The 18,550-nt window shown below is 40.0% G+C and overlaps 1 protein-coding gene across 1 annotated transcript in view; it reads left to right on the forward strand.

The window, feature by feature from the left end:
* The first annotated feature begins 9,965 nt into the window (after positions 1 to 9,965).
* The window catches only part of LOC124112953 (transmembrane protein 272-like), a 28,783-nt gene continuing 20,198 nt past the window's right edge, over positions 9,966 to 18,550 (forward strand). The window contains exons 1-2 of the mRNA XM_046473165.2: positions 9,966 to 10,579; positions 14,761 to 15,032. Coding sequence (XP_046329121.1) covers positions 14,829 to 15,032 — 204 coding nt within the window. The 5' untranslated portion in view covers positions 9,966 to 10,579; positions 14,761 to 14,828. The remainder of the gene's footprint in view (positions 10,580 to 14,760; positions 15,033 to 18,550) is intronic.

Raw genomic sequence — 18,550 nt, forward strand, 5'->3', positions numbered from 1 at the left:
CTGCTGATAGTGTATCCGGGTGATTTCACGAGGAAACGATACATCCCTGAATAACAGGATTTAACTGTCGAATTTGTTAGAACAGCTGGGGCAATATATAGCTACCACACATAGGCTGTCGTAAATGTTGGTAACTGTCAGTAAATTAACATATGAGTGAGTGAGTTTTGATGCCACTTTTAGTAATACTCCAGTTAAACTGCCCGGTAAAAGCGAGCATTCACCAATGTTTTATGGTGGATACATATGTAACAAACAAATCCAATTGTATACTTTCTTTTGCCCGGCTGTTTATATTGAATTGGGGAACACAAAAGGGTGCAATCTCATCAGATCTTAGGTCTGAAATTATAAGTTCCTGTAATCGACGGAAGGAATTTTGTGGAGAATAACCAATAAACTACGAAGAATTACGCATTTTCTGTCCTTCCTGAATGGATGGTGTAAGCCTAAGGCCTACATGTAAGGCCTTACGACAAACATAGTCGCATTTTACGACAAGCATGGGTTGCAGATGCCCTATTCTAACCCGCATCTTCAGGGGTCCCCAAAATAAGTATGATCCTTAAGATCTCTTTTCAGTATATGAATTGTTAATTATTCTACAGGTTTGTTGGATATCTTTTCTATATGAATTGTTAATTATTCTGCAGGTTTGTTGGATATCTTTTCTATATTAATTGTTAATTATTCTACAGGTTTGTTGGATCTCTATTCAGTATATGAATTGTTAATTTTTCTACAGGTTTGTTGGATATCTTTTCTATATGAATTGTTAATTATTCTACAGGTTTGTTGGATCTCTATTCAGTATATGAATTGTTAATTATTCTGCAGGTTTGTTGGATATCTTTTCTTTATGAATTGTTAATTATTCTGGAGGTTTGTTGGATCTCTATTCAGTATATGAATTGTTAATTATTCTGCAGGTTTGTTGGATCTCTATTCAGTATATGAATTGTTAATTATTCTACAGGTTTGTTGGATCTCTATTCAGTATAGGAATTGTTAATTATTCTGCAGGTTTGTTGGATATCTTTTCTATATTAATTGTTAATTATTCTACAGGTTTGTTGGATCTCTATTCAGTATATGAATTGTTAATTATTCTACAGGTTTGTTGGATATCTTTTCTATATGAATTGTTAATTATTCTACAGGTTTGTTGGATCTCTATTCAGTATATGAATTGTTAATTATTCTGCAGGTTTGTTGGATCTCTATTCAGTATATGAATTGTTAATTATTCTGGAGGTTTGTTGGATCTCTATTCAGTATATGAATTGTTAATTATTCTACAGGTTTGTTGGATCTCTATTCAGTATATGAATTGTTAATTATTCTGGAGGTTTGTTGGCTCTCTATTCAGTATATGAATTGTTAATTATTCTACAGGTTTGTTGGATCTCTATTCAGTATAGGAATTGTTAATTATTCTACAGGTTTGTTGGATCTCTATTCAGTATATGAATTGTTAATTATTCTGCAGGTTTGTTGGATATCTTTTCTATATGAATTGTTAATTATTCCACAGGTTTGTTGGATCTCTATTCAGTATATGAATTGTTAATTATTCTGCAGGTTTGTTGGATATCTTTTCTATATGAATCGTTAATTATTCTACAGGTTTGTTGGATCTCTATTCAGTATATGAATTGTTAATTATTCTGCAGGTTTGTTGGATATCTTTTCTATATGTATGTTAATTATTCTACAGGTTTGTTGGATCTCTATTCAGTATAGGAATTGTTAATTATTCTGCAGGTTTTTTAGATCTCTATTCAGTATATGAATTGTTAATTATTCTACAGGTTTGTTGGATGTCTTTTCTATATGAATTTTTAATTATTCTGCAGGTTTGTTGGATATCTTTTTTATATGAATTGTTAATTATTCTGCAGGTTTGTTGGATGTCTTTTCTATATGAATTATTAGTTATTCTGCAGGTCTGTTGGATATCTTTTCTATATGAATTGTTAATTATTCTGCAGGTTTGTTGGATGACTTTTCTTCATGTTTTTATTTGTTTGTCTGTTTTTACGTGATTGTATGATATTATTCGTTTATTTTCTTTATACCTGTATTTTTATGTAGATCAAAATGACAAAATTGTTTCTTCGCATATGTCCCGCTTGAGACTTCGTATATCAAATGAACAGTAGGTCGCATATTATTATGGTTATTGTTTTGCGTCCATGATGTCATGATGAATTCGATAGTCTCTTGAATCAAGCGAATCAATCATTGCCAGAACGTCGTTAAACCTTTATCTCTAAAGCATTTCTGTGTACTTCTGTCTGGCGAGGACCGCGGACGAAATATCCCTGTGTAGCAGTCAATCAATACTACAGTGCTTTGTGCAGATTTCCTCGACTTTCGATTAGGCTAAGTAGTGTGTAGTAATATGTTTTTTAAGCAAAATAGGCTTGATGTAGCAATAATAATCCGTTGGAAATACAACAGGTGAAACTAAATGACATTGGGTAATTATGCTGTCCGGTGTTATTACTGGAATATAAACACCATTGCTTTGTCCATGGGAAGCGAGACTGAACACAATATCACTGTGGGCTGACCGATGTCTGGACAGTGCATAAGCACCAGAGATTAATGTCTTTACTCTTCAATGAAGTTCTAAAGCAGCCTTAAAGGTTATTACGTACGCTCCAATCACATGCAAACTTTTACTCATGGGTATCAAGTGACTAGCTTTGCATATCATATGCAAATAAAAGCGACAAAATCCAGTCCTTAGCAATAAGAGTCCATTGTTCGATTCCAGCAATTTCATTATTATGTATTAATACATTACTACCAAACTTAATAGTGGGGGCCCCGGCACGGTTGGCCCAGTCGTCTAAAGCGCCACGATTTGCTTTGCAGAGTTGCGTCCCTTGGGCACGCCAGAAACCTATGATTGTAGGTTCGAATCCCGGTTCGCCCCGATTATTTTTCTAGGTTCGTCAGCACCATACTCGTGCTCGTGGGTTTCACCGAAGTGGTAAACGTCTAAGACCTGCATCACTCCGGGCTTTCCTCCCACATTATGCTGACATGCCGTGATATAAATGGAATACTGTTAAAAGCGGCGTTAAATTCAACTCACTCACTCACTCTGGCGGGAGCGGGAGCGACCATGTTGTTGAAAGCCGTAAACCGATCGTGACTATCGAGGGTGACCCTACCAGCTTTTTATAGCTCGATGGTAAATGTACTCAATACCATAGCAATGAGGGTGCTACACTGCAAAAAAATAAACAAAAATGTGACGTTTCATGTATATCTTATATATCATATAAATAATCAACAGATGGTAATCGATTGTTCAAAATTTGTACCCATTATTTACATTGACGGAGGTTCGATATGGCACACTCTGAACAGTAGATGTTCAATGTGAAGGTAATCTCTTCTCAATATTTTGTATGGCCACCATTAGAGTCCACAACTGACTGGCATCGTCGTCCAATAAAAGCAATCAGATCCCGAATTGTGGCCTGGGGAATGTTCACCCACTCTGCCTGTACTGCCTGTGCCAACTGGCGGAGGTTCTGTGGTTGTTGTTGAAGTGCTCGCAGTCGTTGATCCAGTGCATCCCATAAATGTTTCATTGGGTTTAAATCTGGAGACGTGGAGGGCCATGGCAGGACCTGGATGTTGTGATTCCTGAAAAGGCTGCTTATCAGTCTTGCCGTGTGAGGTCGGGCGTTGTCTTGGTGGAAAATGACGGTCGCTTGTTGCATAATGAGAAGGACGTTGGCCGAAGAATATCCTCCGTGTAACGTTGTGCCGTTAAATTCCCTTGAAGTTGCACCAAGTCTGTTCTACCAGTGTGGGAGATGGCTGGCCACATCATCACGCTACCACCGCCAAATCTATCCACTTCCTGTATCCAGTTTCCCGCGACGCCTGTAAACACGTCGTCTACCATCTACAGCGAAGCATAAAAGATGACTCTCACTAAACCAAATTTGTCTCCATTGCAGCTGTGGACATACTCTGTGGTGTGACCTTGGTACTTTGTGACCTTGACGCCACTGACGTCTCCGCCGACGATGCAGGGCCGTCAAAATGACACCTCGAACTGGTCGTCTAGCGCGAATACCTTCAGCGCGTAAACGGTTCCTCACTGTCTGGGCTGATATCCTACGCACTGCTGGTATTAATTGCCGTAGTTGTAGAGGTGGCCGCGGTGGTTCTTTCACCAAAACGATTTAGCCGCGTGAATTTGCTATGTGCTCAAGTAGTGATACGTGGTCGACCGGATCTGGAGAGGTCACGTGTTGTCTCGTGTGTCTGATAACGGTTCCACAGTCTTGTAATGGTGCTTGGTGCTACGTCGAAAAACCTAAGATTGTGACGGCGTGCAAATGAAAACCTAATGTTTGTATAGCCCAACACGTGATGTTGCACTTGCATGGTATGTCGATGTGTTTCGGCGCCAGGCTGTCACGTATTTGTGTTTTTGCGATTTTTCCATCTTTTCACTAAATGTCTGCAGTAACTCATTATTTCAACACAAATCAATTCTGGATCCAATCCAAGCAGAAATTACGAATTCATTTTTAATATTAATTTTGTATGGATGTCGACAATACTCGATTTACGATTTAACGACTTTTGCTTTTCTTTGTTTTTCAGAGTAAATGACATTAGTTATAATGAAAATGGTTTTGTCAAACTATCCTGTTTCTTCAATGTCGTCCACATCCTTTGATTAACTAATATTACCAGGAATTAGCTGCCATACAGATTTATGTTGAGCCCGATTCGCGAATAGCAAGACGAAACTAGCTGTCCAATCACACGACTCTCATGAGCGGGAGAAAGTTTGTGAAAAGTTAAGAGATTCGATTGAGGTGGTGACGTCACTTTCGAAACAACGCAATGGTGGTGATGGGGATACAATACACTTGATAAAGGAAGATGTTGTCATTCCGAGCGTCGGTAGTTGAGCAACAAACTACATCAAACATCATCCTAGTCACAGACGTCCTTCGGGTCACAATAACCTTTGCTATTAATGAAAGTACACTTTAGCAACGTCAAAAAATCATATTTCAAATGAATTGTTTCCTGTCTATATGCAGATCCCTTTTAGGCATCAGATCATGACAGTAAAAGTACCAGGCCTATTATTATATTTTCTATATTTCACAGTTACATAATTATTTGTTCTTCCTTTTCGTTATCTGACACTTCAAAATGCAAATTTCCATCTTTTATTTTTTAGTTTATGCATTGGCATCTTATACAATCGCGCCTAATAATGTTTCGTCCATCAGTGATTGAGGGCTAAAAACCTGGTTCAGTGACACTTCCTGATTTTAATCCGTTGTTAAAAGGATTCATTACCTGCAGGAGAAAACATACTTGTCCCCGTTTAATATTCTATTCGCTCGGATCCGTGTTCCCCGCCAGCAAACATGGAGACTTGCGCAGCTAATCCAATATAACGCGCGGGTTCTTTCAACGTGTGAAACATTGTTAAGGTGTGGACAGACTTGAAATAAGATAGGAGATATTGGAACCTGGTTCATGGACTAACTCAGTGCATAACACTCATCGGGCGGATATAGGTGACATTTATCTTCAGTAATTCCAACTGAGCATAATAATTGATGCCCCACGTGAATTGTTGTAATGTTTTCACTGTGTGTGAAAAGGCTCTTAATAATGTTACCTGATATGAAAACATTTTCGTAAATAAATGATGATGTCATTAGTTGTTCATGACGTCATAGAGGTTTATCTGACGTCAGAATTATAAATTGTCTGAAATGACTGACTGACACATGACATTATGTTTCTACGATTCCGAAAAAAAATGTTATGCAATATAGAAAATAACCTATTCGCAACTCGGTATTACGGATTTTCTTTTCCCTTGTGAAATAATGGTCATACAATGTCTTAAAAAATTCAGTGAGAACAGATAATCCGTTATTCCTTGAAACGTATACGTATTCTCTAAATATCCCTACTGAATACGAACATCATCAAATAATACACCACTATATACAAATTTGGATTTTGTTTATTTGAAAATTCAAAACCCCGCTTTATATATGTCCTCAGGTTATTATCTGTTGTATGTCATATTTAAACTGAAGAGAGACTTTTAGAACATAAATACTTGACGCTCACGAATATTTTTGTAATTATAATGGTGACATTGAGCAATCCATAAACAGCCAAGCATTTCATCAGTTATCAAATGATCTGACTCTCAAAAGATTTACAATAGACGACGTTGTGGTTATCTTTCAACTTTATCGTTTACATAAGAGTGTGATTGAGTTGGGTTTAACGCCGCTTTTAACAGTATTCCAGTCATATCACGGCGTGTCAACTTAATGTGGGAGGAAAGCCCCAAGAGATGCAGGTCTTAGACGTTTACCACTTCGGTGAAACCAACGAACACGGGTATGGTGCTGACAAACCTAGAAACATAATCGGGGCGAACCGGGCGAACCGGGATTCGAACCCACAATCATAGGTTTCTGGCGTGCCTAAGGGACGCAACTCTGCACAGCGAATTGCGGCGCCTTAGACGACTGGAGCACCCGTGCCCCACGTTTACATAAGAACAACCCCCCCCCCCCCCCCCCCCAACCCCCCAAAACACACCAAAAAAACAAGGATCATAAGGAATCTGTAATAAAAGAGTCCACTGTACGTGTCCGACTACATCATACACAGATGTCTATGAATCACTCTCAGGGGCGGTCGGGTAGCCAGGTGGTTAAAGCGTTCGCTCGTCACGCCGAAGACCCAGGTTCGATTCCCGACAAGGGTGAAGCCCATTTCTGGTGTCCCCCGCCTTGATATTGCTGGAATATTGCTAAAAGTGGCGTAAAACCATACTCACTCACTCACTCACTATCAAATAGTGATGGTACAGCGTGTTCGCGGAAAGACGATTATCCTGCCCCACCGGTGGCAACCTTCACACACGCATGCAAAGACAATTCTTCACATGAAAATCTCTAAACAAAAGTGATGGCTAAAATGCCCGACTTTGGCGTTTCACTTATTTTTTTAGGGTTGAAGCCTTACGCTATTTTGTACAACTGCCTTTCTCTGAATCAATAGAATTCTTTGTGAGGCCATATCAATTGCATAATATGAAATATTCCGTCTCTCAGTTGTCTCAGTATCATATGTTCATTGGTTCGAATCCACCCGTCGTCCAGATTATGATACTGGTTTGCCAGCACCACAGGTACCCGGACCGCCTCCGTGGTCTAGTGGTAGAGCGTCCGCCCGGAGAGCGCAAGGTCCGGGGTTCGATCCCCGACCGCGTCATACCAAAATACGTTAAAAGATGGTACTTGTTGTTACCCTGTCTGGCGCTCGGCATTAAGGGGCTGAGACAAGGACTGGTTGGCTCGGAGTCAGTATACTGTGTCCGAGTGGGGTATTCATGTTAAACTGCGGCATGGTATCTCAGTGTGCTAGCACTATAAATCGGCATCAGTCCGGACTAGTACAAGCAGCCACACAAACACACATACGTACATGCACGTCGCTATATAAGTGCAATAATCTTGGACGCAACGTTAAACCCCATTTCACCTCACCTCACCTCACCCCACCACAGGTACCCATGGATTGAAAAAAAAGTATCAACGACCTTCATCCTCTTGTATGATTCGAACGTTGTTCCCTTGTATTTTCACAGTACGTCGTTCTCTTAGATATTCAGTTGACACCTGCTATGACAGAAACGGCTTAAAAACCACATTCCTCACTCACAGAAATATTTACAGTCGTAAGGGGATATGCCACAAACTGATCATAGAGCTGCGACTAACCCCATCGTAAAGAAGTGTACAGTCGACGGCGGTGGTAGCGCTATGGTCACTTTGTGGAATGAGATCCCCAGAGTGTCCACAGGGCTGAGCTTACGTACACTCCGGAAGACCTGTCAGTCAAGTATAGTGGCATTGTAGCACATAGCACTCGGATCCGATTTTGTAAAGCCCTTACTAGAAGATCATTGGCCCTCGTCGACAACATGATCGTAGAGCTATATTGTGACTATCGGGGTCTCTTTGATCTCACGACAGTGGTCACACCATGGTGGCATATGTGGAATAGCTTCCTGGTTTTCAAAGACCCATTTTAAATAATCATGACTTTCAATAAAACTCGTCCATACTGAGTAATGGTTTCAGGTGGCGGGTAAGGATTGGAAAAATCATTTTCCAACGGTTTCTGAATAACGGTTTCAAGGTTCTAAGTGTGTGGACTCCGAATGAAACACGTAATAGCCTCAGTGATAGTGTCTTCATGCAATTGTATGTCGTCGAACAGCCACTGTACGCGTGATGTTTGTGATGACGTCATCAGTTGCCAACAGGTTGAACATCCAGTTTCGCTGACTCAAAATGATTGCTGTCTAACATCTAGGCGTGATTAGACCATTGCTATCATTGTAGAAATTGCTATCATCTCAATGAAATATATACCCAACACAATAGACCTCAGAGGACACGATATCGCATGTTCAAAAGTATCGTTGCTTCTTCGGATCATTTCTAATTCAGATTTTGACTGATTATTTAGGCATTTCTCCGTTCGCGAAATGGCTGCGTATACATTCTAGATCTGACACGAATATCAGTTTTGAATAATTCAATACAAGAAATATCAGCAATGTCGTCGTAACTATTTGAGGGTATAGTATATGGGGAGATGAGCCAGTACTCCCCAGATGCATCTGCCATCCACGAGGCAACCATTTCAGTTATAGGTCCCCTTTCTTGTATGTTAATATTTGAACAACATCCTTTATGTTATTCCTGCTGCCAGGACCCAACCTCCCACACATAGATCTACCACATGAAGTCGTACAGGACTGTTACATACTACGTTTACCTATATTGAATTTTAAAATATTTATTCAATGAGTATTAATAAGTTACATTTGCCATTTACCCCGCAAAGTGTTTACCACATGTATAATGTAGATGTAGGACGTATATTTAACATCATTATCTGGAGAACTCTGTTCCGGAGAAGATGGCTTTTGTTGCTGATAGAGATCGGAGGTAGCATCACGTTACATTGACAAATAATGTATTAAAAACTGGAAACTGTTCTGGAAATATATCATGAAGACATTGTGTCCTTGAATGTCAACGAAAAGTGGTTGGATCTTAAACAAAGGTAGGTTAAATGTACATTCTTCACCGCGCCGAAGTAAGCAGGGTTGGGACATACATGGGGATATCCGCGAAACGTAAAAAACTAAAGCCAGTACCCGTATCTGTTTAGACGTCCCACTGCTGTGACACAATGGAATATCGGAGAATGACAAACGCACAATGTAAAGATAATTCCTTATTATTATTGGAAAACAATATGCTGTGTAAGTTTCGAATGAAAAAATTCATATATTCAACAAACACAGTGCACAGTGGTTCTGGTCGCCAATCTAATTACAACGTTTCACAAATACAATTTCTGAATCATCACAAATTATCTGTCAATATATATCAAGATTGATTTGTATCATCAGATACAGATTGTAACATATTGCTGTTTTAATTAAGAGACGCATCCTCGGTAAAATGTTATTAAATACTCTGTGATATAAATGCTCTTTGTATTGTATTAATCATGTTTTTGTTTATTTCGTTGCTAAGATTCGTATGTTGCAAGAACCATTTTCCTTTGGACAATGCAGTATATTTTATCTGATGTCATCATACATATCATTGTTATTAAGTACATGTATATCATTGGATACATCATTTAAGTATCTATCAGCATCATAACTGACAAAGGTGGACAACCATACGGTAATGAATGCTATTCACAGTCGTGATGGATACGGAACTGTCGACGAGTTCAGCGATGCTAATCTTTGATTATCAATATAGGATCCGGCCTAGCCTAATACGCCTCTTTATTCCATACAGTAATACACCGGGGCTGACAAAAGGGAAATGGTGCTAGGTCGTGGCGGTGATCAGCGCCACAGTCACAACAGCTGAGGGAATTGTCCAATAACAGTCTTCACACTCTTAACAGTTTCAGTGTATCAACCCGTGTCGCGCCCAGGTACTTGACAGCCTGAATAGATCCCCTTAGGCCCTCCATCAAATCATCTCTGTCACACACACAAAGGGAGGCCACTGTCATCAAGATAGACTCGTTCACGATTAATGGAGAACTTTGATTTCAGCTAAATTAGCTTTGAAATGTCTTGATTGTTTCCTAGCCACTGGAAAGAAACGTTTTAAAGCCATTTGAAGCAATTGAGATGGTACCCCAACACAATCAACCAGATAACATATTGCATTGACGCTATTTATCTACTGGTATATTCCTGGCCAGCTGTTTGGCAATGGGAATGGGAATTCTAGCATCAGCTGACTGACTGACTCTGGAAGCGGTTGTGCATGGCGTGCACATGCATTCATCCTGCAATGGCAATAATTACGACTAGCCGGGTCGGAGGATGCCAATCTCACCCAGCACTCAGTTGCATCACTAGGTGTTTCATTGATTCGACAATGTCACCGATGAAGGAGGGACGAATTACGGACTAGTCACGGCTGGGAGCCAGGTAGGTAATATTTGTTTCATGGATAGTGCTACGTGTTCACATAGACATAACTATTTAAACATTCATAATATATCATTTTCAATATAATATGTTTCGATGAGAAATGTGGTCAGAATGGAGTCAAACACAAGAACGTGCAATAGTAGAATAAATATGCCAAATATCTATTCACTAGAAATTGAATAATTATATTCGAAATATATATGTATTAGTCATAATACTTGAGGTTAGATTAAGGTTAGATTGAGGTTAGATTGAGGTTAGATTGAGGTTAAATATTACCATCATATACATTTCAGGATGTTGCCATTCTCTTGTCCTCAAATTTCCTTATGACACACCAATGACACTATATACAAATAACTATCATTTCCGTATTCAACGATTATATTGTTACAGGAATTATGTTTTCACAAAAAACAGTATTTAATATAACATTACTATGTGGGTGAATGTGCTTACTGAAAGGCCCGCATTAATTTTACATTCGTTGACATCGATTACATATCACATTTCAACCAACCCACAGATAATCTCAACGCTACCAACTAACCGATCTCCATATAAATCACACCACTCTTGTAAATATAAAACGTAAAGACCAGAGTCCTATAGTCTCGCTTATCCGAAACAGATTCCACTTGGGGTATACGACAAAATAGATACAACACATGGACGGTAAACGAATCAATACTTATATGCCCTACGACATGATCTGACTGTAATTTAAATGACGCTCAACCTTTTACCGACGTCATAAAATATATGCTGTACCTGGCATGGTGATGGGAGAAATAGTATACCTCCAACATGTAGCCTAATGATCAATACTATCGATTACCTGTCAGTCTGTCCTTACACACAGATAGACGAATGAGCGCTGCCCGAGAAACTTGTGATCAAGTGTCTGTAAAATAATGTGTCTTGTAGATAATGAGGTCAGTTAAGATGCAAAATGTGTTATTTATTGAACGAGCGCATCTACACTATTGATTAGGTTCGTAATGAGGTCATGAGTAAATTACTCTTTCAATGTCATAAATTTCAGAAATACATATGGTGAAATGTTCGGTTTACTTTCTGATTCTTTGGTACGTAAAGGTATTAATTGTAACGCTGGACAACGGAAAGGTCACTTACAATTAGTGGACAGTGGTCACTTGTGTACAGTGGCATCCACACGGAACGATGCAACGTAGATGGTTGGTGTTGATGCATGATTACCCATACTTAAAGTCGGCTTGTATAAAATACTCCCTTTGAATAGATATTAACGTTTATGGGTAAAAGGGAAGACATTTGTTTTAATATGAATAAAAGAGATAAAACACTTCCCGTTATTATAAGAAATAGTAGAATCCATTGTACGATTCCGACTATATCATCAGCATGTGTTTACGAATCACTATCACACAGTGATGATACCAGGTGTTCTCGAAAAGGTGAGCGTATCCTGCCTCGTCACAAACACATGCAAAGACAAGTTAAGTGTTCACCTGAAAATAGCAAGGGAATGTGTAAGTCTAAAACAATTGGGAATGACATCGGACTTCACATTTGTCACTGATATGTCATCCACGTGTCTACCATAAAACCTTTGGACAGCTTTACTAAGACTCTTGATTGTTGTGACCCTGATCACACAACCTTTGAGCAAGACTGGTATGACGCTTTTTGAATCATTCGCAAGACCATGCTCTATTGTACCTAAAACGTTGTGAAATGTAGACACGAGAGACTGAAACTGCTGACATGTTGCTCGACATGAATAGAACCTTGACTACTGGAGGTTGAAGTTGATTAATCATGTATCACAGATTTTTTGTGTCACTCTGAATCTTTATGAAATATATGAAGCGGTCTGCTGGTATCTTTTATGTCCAGCTCATGTGTGTAAAGAATGATTTTATTTATACGATGATCTTTTTACTGTACAGCGTTGAGATTATTTATATGGGTGGCTCTTGTGAAGTGTGACTCAAAGGTGGACATTCAACTTACGTACTATGTTCAAATTTTTAACTAAAACGAGGCACGGGTGGCCCAGTCGTCTAAGGCGCCGCGATTAGCTGTGCAGAGTTGCGTCCCTTGGGCACGCCAGAAACCTATGATTGTGGGTTCGAATCCCGGTTCGCCCCGATTATGTTTCTAGGTTTGTCAGCACCATACTTGTGCTCGTGGGTTTCACCAAAGTGGTAAACGTTTGAGACCTGCATCACTTCGGGCTTTCCTCCCACATTAAGCTCACACGCCGTGATATAACTGGAATACTGTTAAAGCGGCGTTTTACCAAACTCACTTACTCACTCACTTAACAAAAACAAAAGTAACATGGAAGACGCGACATGGAAAATCCGTACGTCATATACCACCTCATTTGTGGTACCACCTCAAACATTGTTATTGACGTGTTGCCTTTTTTAATAAAAGGTTTTTGAAATCCTTTTCTCTCATAATTCCTCTAATGAAGGTTCTGTCCAGTGAGTGTATGTACACATGTAACATATGAAAGGTATATGCCCTACAGAAGGGAAACAAAAATAAACTATTGTCTGCACGTCTGGGATAGCCATCATTACGATATTCTATCGAAGTCAAGGTTTCATCAATGTCCATATGTTCAGTCATCACAGACGTAGGCAATCGGCACATGGTATAGGTGAGGTGAGGTGAGGTGAGGTGAGGTGAGGTGAGGTGAGGTGAAATTGGGTTTAACGTCGCGTCCAAGATTATTGCACTTATATAGCGACGTGCATGCACGTGTATGTGTGTGTGTGTGGCTGCTTGTACTAGTCCGGACTGATGCCGATTTATAGTGCTAGCCCACTGGGATACCATGCCGCAGTTTAACATGAATACCCCACTCGGACACAGTATACTGACTCCGAGCCGACCAGTCCTTGTTTTAGCCCCTTAATGCCGAGCGCCAGACAGGGTAACAACAAGTACCATCTTTTAGCGTATTTTGGTATGACGCGGCCGGGGATCGAACCCCGGACCTTCCGCTCTCCGGGCGGACGCTTGGTATAGCAAGTATAATGTCGTCTTATGCATAGATGCCAATAATGTAAAACAAAATACCTTTCCTAATTTGCATGGCCTCGTACAATACACATTGCCAAATTTCCTATCATATCAGTATAGTCAATGGACATCAATAGACTGAATGTGAATGCAAAATACAAATCACGCAAGGTGACATAAGTCATAGAAACAAGCATACAATGATAGATACACGTCTTCTACAAAACCAGGTTTAACCATTACAAAGTCTCTCTTGTCTAGAAATATTAATGCATGTTTTGTGAGCAGCAGTCAATTTCCGTTACCATATCGCAGCCATACATACACATTATTAATCTGTGTTTACACCTTTCGTCCATAGCAGGGAAATTAGACATGGATCCATTTCTACATGTGTCACAGCTGTTATTGTCAGAAAAAGGTCACGTATTGTGATATGCAATGACAATACAGGACACAAATGGTCTACTCTGCCAATGTTGTCCCAATTTCCGCGTGACACTGTGCCACGACCACAGGATCCATAGCATTGGACGGTCCATATGCAAAGGGAAATCGATGTCTAACCTAATCCCAGCATTACGGGTCCTTGTATTCAAAGCCATGCTGTGACTGAATTGAGTTGGCGTCCATACTAATGTTTGTAAATTGATAAATTCTATTATCTATTTTGTCCCGGTGCTATCTTCATAGACCTCCTGTGTTCGGATCTGAGTTGAGAGCTTCTTTAAACTAATTACCTACGCATGTGATTGTTGATAAGAATGGCAAACAGTTTGGGATTAGTGTACTACTCGTACAGATATTGGCTTCCTGGGAAATTGAAATAGAGCCAGTCTTCTTTCAAACCTTGTATCTTTAGATAAACCACATTTTCTGAATTTAACGACTCTTTAACAACCACGTTTAACCTGATGTCTGCTTGGAATGTTGTTAGATTGGATAACAGTATATTAATGCGGAAAACGCCCATTAACTTTCTGTGCTATATTTGTCAACATTCAACTAAAGTTTCCTTTGTTAGGAATCTAAATGTTGTACTGCTGACAGAAAGATAATTCCATTGTGACGTATTTAGCCCACGTGTTATTTTCACTCTTCCAGCTATTTAGTACGTCTCGTTGGCTCTCTTTAAGGCATTGTCATTTTCCTTTCAGAGTCCCTGCCATCGGAATAAAGGTCTTAGCCTTTTGTATTCACATTGCCAGTGTTATGCCACGTCGTCATGTCGATGTTAACGCGCAAAGGGACATTAGTCCGCCCGAAGAGAGGAACCATAAAAAGGTCACAGGTCACTCGGACCAGATCCGGTGGAACCGGAAAGGATGTGTCACGTGGTCTAGAGGAAGCGGACGGGTCCCCGGGCGTACCTACGTCACCAGGGAGTCAGGACGTGGTGACGCAACCCCCAGGAAAGTCGAGTGTGGTGGTGAGTACTGATGTTGAGATACAGCCTTGATAAACAACAGTTGCAAGGACATGGGAAATAACTTAACCATCGAACGCTCATTGCTGGCGATGGCTTTTTTTAATGGATAAAATTGGACATTACATTTAATAAAATTAATCAAATTCAATACGTTTCAAAAGACAGGAATTTGTATTAACTCCGCTTCATACGAATATTCTACTGCGTGTTTTCTTGACGTTTTCTGTTCCTTGGCCAGGGGGCACGGGTGGCCCAGTCGTGATTCGCTGTGCAGAGATGCGTCCCTTGGGCACGCCAGAAACCTATGATTGTGGGTTCGAATCCCGGTTCGCCCCGATTATGTTTCTAGGTTTGTCAGCACCATACCCGTGCTCGTGGGTTTCATCGAAGTGGTAAACGTCTGAGGCCTGCATCACTTCGGGCTTTCCTCCCACATTAAGCTGACACGCCGTGATATAACTGGAATACTGTTAAAAGCGGCGTTAAATCCAACTCACTCACTCACTCACTCACTCACTCACTCCTTGGCCAAATTTCATTAAACTCAGAAATCTCAAATATACTTTGAGATAACAACTGTGGCCTGCTTCACAACGCGAACTTAGTGCTACGGCTATCGTAAGCCTATGATGACGTATAGCTGCCGCGGTAGTCACGGCGTTAGGATCTCCTTTTGAAATGGGCCCAGGATCTCTCTGTGATATTTGAGGGCACAAGCATTAACTATAATCAGGGTCTGTACTATGTATTGGTATTCATATCCTGAGACCCACCAAAAGGTAAAGGCGGTTAGAAGTTATTAAAATAACTACAATTTACATCTCAAAGACAAGGTATCTGATCATCAAGTTCCTAATGATAAAGTCAAGTGTCTGTTATGTATATGAAATAATTCACCTAGAGATAAAAATACATTTTTAACATCGGATGAATTTTGATCTTTAGAGTAATATGTTTTATTAGAGTGCTGCTTCTACTACTACTACTACTACTACTACTACTACTACTACTACTACTACAGCTACTACTACTACTACTGCCACTACTACTGTCACTATTATGTACTAAAAACCAAATCGCGATTTTGATCCACTGCTACTACTACTACTACTAGTATTGATCTTCAGCAACCCATGCTTGCCGTAAGAGGCGACTAACGAGATCGAGTGGTCAGGTTTGGTGACTTGGTTGATCCATGGGTTGTATCCCAATTGTAAAGATGATATATACCCATGATGTCATCCACTGGATTATCTTGTCCAGACTCGATTATTTACATATATGACTCCTCATATAGCTGAAATATGGCTGACTGTGGCGGTAAAGAAACAAACAAAAATCAACAAGAATAGTGGTGACAGACCTGGAATCTTTAACTGGGATGACAACCAATCATCAGCTGATCCTGGTAAGGCTAAGGGATGTAATCCAGCCAAACGAATAACGGCTCTTTAGACTACTGGGTCATCCGTGCCTACCTTCATACAAGTGATGCGAGTGAGTGGAGACATACAACGTTTTCGCAGTCCTGATTCGGTCAACGGAGAACTCCTATACATTAAGCCACCGATATTGACAATTTGTCCAGAGAGACTGTCTACATGTGTAATTGCCCAATGTCTGTCTTCTTGCGTGCTGTACATAGCCTTAAAGTACATGCATTTCAGGTTGATTTCAGAGGTTGGTAACATCGCTTTACTCTCTCACACTCAGTAAACGTGACTTAAGGTTAATGGTGAAAGATCAGATCAGAATATTCATTATACTGGTATGTCATATATTAGCTGATATTGGATATGTGGTTAGTCTTTGAATTCATATGATTATGGAAAGGGTTTTGTAGCTTTATTTGGTTAGTGTTTACTTTATATCCACATAAACATCTTTCTCTTCACGCTCACTTACACGATTGGCGGTGTGGTAACCTAGTGGTTAAAATGTTCACTCGTCGCACGGAAGACTCGAGTTCGATTCAACATATGGGTACGACGTGTGGAGCCCTTTCTTGGCGTCTTCCCTTTGACGGTGCTGGAATGGGGATGAGTGGGGCTTAAAAAATCACGTTTCATGAGTTGTTCTTGACGCAACACGTGGCTCAACGCAAAAAACATTCGGTCGGAGTGTGTTTCCAGACCATGCATTCCACCAGAGATCCATTCCACAATGTACAATGTATGAAAGGCAACCCGGTGTTCCCCATATTGATATAGTTGGGGTATTGTTGAAAGTTGCCTGAAATTACTCACTCACTCATATGTCCTATCATTAACATTTATCAGACTTTAAACAGTGATGTCATTGCATGAGTTAGGGGGACAGTGGGGATCCGGGTTGGAGTATAATTACCCAGCAATGTATGTTGGCCATACGAGACGACCTAATGGATGGAGTGGTCAAGCTGAGTGGCTTGGTTGATCATGCGTCATCGTACCCCAACAGTGTGTACCGTTGCTCATATGTCAATACCTGGATTGCCTGGACCTGATTATTTACAGGTGGAATATTACAGTGCGGCGTTAAACAACACAAACAAACGAGAAGAAGTGATTGAGTATGGTTTTACACCGCTTTTAGCAATATTCCAGCAATATCACGTCGGGGGACACCAGAAATGATCTTCACATAGTACCTATGTCGGGAATCGAAACCGGGTCTTCGGCGTGATGAGCGAACGCTTTAATCACCAGGCTACCCGACCGCCCCCTAAAAGAAGAAGAAACAATGAGGGAGAGATTGGGCTGCAGAAGGCCTACCTTGAATATGTCCATAAATACTTATAATATAATGAAATATGTATAACACGTCGACGCTTGAGAAGAATCAGTCTCGATTATCTGCTGAAACAGATGCCCGTGAGCGTAAAAGGCAAGTTGTGTTGAACATTATTGGAATGGATCATTGAAAATCAGTGATGGCACAAGGTGATCGCATAAAGGGAATGAAACGTTAAAAAAACATTCAGCTCTCGACATCTTACAAAACAAAACAAGAGCAAAAAAGAATTCGATAAATCCTCAAATCGGTTCATTTCCATCTAACTGGAAACCTGTCGGCCATGTTTTGTATTCAAGAACTTCTTTTTCTCAAAATCACATTTAGCAGCACGTGTAAATCCGCCTCGGTGCGCACCAATAACCAATCTTTCCAATTACTAATCTTTCATAATATTATTATTGACGAGAACTTGATTATGTTTGGGGATGTATCAATCCTCAGGAATTTCAAAGGTATAGAACAATTTAAAAATTACGTGTGTCGCAGGCGACTTTTGGATGGTGTCGAGATACACACTTTGACGTAAAATTAATAGACGATTCGTTGACAGGCATGACATTGAGCTGACAAACTGGTATATAGAGCCTAAGGCAACATAGAGCAGATGCTGAGACAGGTGTTCAAGTCGATTCAGATCTTTCCAATTATTAATCTTTCATGATATTAATGGCGACGAGAACTTGATTATGTTTGGCAATGTAACATACTACAAATACTACTACTACTACTACTACTACTACTAC

This window comes from Haliotis rufescens, unplaced genomic scaffold (assembly GCF_023055435.1).
Source record: "Haliotis rufescens isolate VD_foot unplaced genomic scaffold, xgHalRufe1.0.p SCAF_7, whole genome shotgun sequence".
In the NCBI taxonomy this organism is placed as follows: domain Eukaryota; kingdom Metazoa; phylum Mollusca; class Gastropoda; order Lepetellida; family Haliotidae; genus Haliotis; species Haliotis rufescens.